Source organism: Seriola lalandi, unplaced genomic scaffold (assembly GCF_002814215.2).
Source record: "Seriola lalandi dorsalis isolate HSWRI2012SDOR001 ecotype SW California unplaced genomic scaffold, Sedor1 jcf7180002007119, whole genome shotgun sequence".
NCBI lineage: Eukaryota > Metazoa > Chordata > Actinopteri > Carangiformes > Carangidae > Seriola > Seriola lalandi.
In genome coordinates this window covers 1-1,265 of record NW_019477772.1, presented here as the reverse complement: position 1 = coordinate 1,265, position 1,265 = coordinate 1, and the positions used below count along the sequence as shown (strand labels likewise).

Sequence of the window (1,265 nt, the reverse complement as noted above, 5' to 3'; positions counted from 1 at the left end):
AGTGTTTTTACCTGAAATCTGCTTTATTTTTATTGGATCACTCAGAAAACAGTCAGCCAATCAGAAGAGAGGCTCAGAGCCTCCTCTCTTCTGATTGGCTCACAGACCTGTTGTTACTAGAGCTCCAGAGAGAAGCCTGAGAGAGGAGATGTAAAACTACACTGAGATGGTTTTTATATCTTCTGATGGATCAAACACACAAGAAGAAGAAAACATGGAGCTTTAAACTCTGGTTCAACAGGTGGAGACATAGTGAATTTAAGGTCCGTCTGTCAGTACGATGAAATCCTGCGAGTTCACCTCCCTGACCAGGATCAACTTGTTTTTCATTTTCCTTCTCGTCACTTGTCACTTCTCTCTGAACCGATCCAAGTGTCAAAGCGTAAACCCTGACAGGTGATTAGTTGTGTGTCAGGTACAGGAGCACAATCAGACAAATCAGTGTCGTACCTTCCAGATCATCAATAGTCTTCTCCAGCTTGGCCACAGATCTCTCAGCAAACTCAGCTCTGGTCTCAGCCTGAGACGACACAAAATATAATGAACAGAATATGAAGAAGTGTGTGAATCTTTCTGCCAAAACATTATTTAAATTGAGGGTTTCCAGTTGTTAAAGGTCCCTCCCTCTCACCTCTTTCAGCTTGTCGGTCAGGATCTTGATCTCTTCCTCATACTTGTCCTCCTTTTGAGAGTACTGTGGCGAGACACAACATCCACATGTGACCGCATGTCAACTTCTCAAACTGACACACATTTACATTGAAGTTCTGGTTAAAGAACAGGAAATGAATCCGTGCAGCAGCCTCACACCTCGCTCTGCTGAGAAACTGCACAAATGTTCAATATGAATGTGACAGTGTGACAGTTCATGGTGGAGTGGTCCAGAGGTTAAAGGTTGGGCTTCACCACAGTTTAAGAGATGTAACATCAGGTGACTCATTCAGGCTAATTAGTGGATAATTAGTTCCTTTTTACAGTGAATGAGTTTCAATGCAGACTCAGTGTCCAGGGCCTGTGTGGTCCGAGGCTGGAGCAGAACGTCTGGTCCTACCTTCTCAGCCTGGGCCTCCAGAGACTTCAGGTTATTGGTGACGTTCTTCAGTTCCTCCTCCAGTTCAGCACATTTACTGGTTTAGTTTTATGTCAGAAGAAGAAGGAGAGAACAGAGAAAACTGTGAACAGTGACTCCATACACACATAAGTGTGTTCATATTGACATGTACAAGGCAACATGCAGCGCACAAGTACCCATGATGCACTCAAAC

General features: G+C 44.0%; 1 protein-coding gene across 1 annotated transcript; it reads right to left on the bottom strand.

Annotated features, from left to right (window-relative positions):
- Nucleotides 1-385: 385 nt before the first annotated feature.
- Nucleotides 386-1,129, bottom strand: LOC111671537 (tropomyosin-like; the record flags this gene model as incomplete). The annotated part of the gene is made up of 3 exons (XM_023428657.2): nt 386-520; nt 632-694; nt 1,052-1,129. Coding segments are annotated over 3 exons (261 nt in total), but the record flags the coding sequence as incomplete, so codon positions are not given.
- Nucleotides 1,130-1,265: the final 136 nt, after the last annotated feature.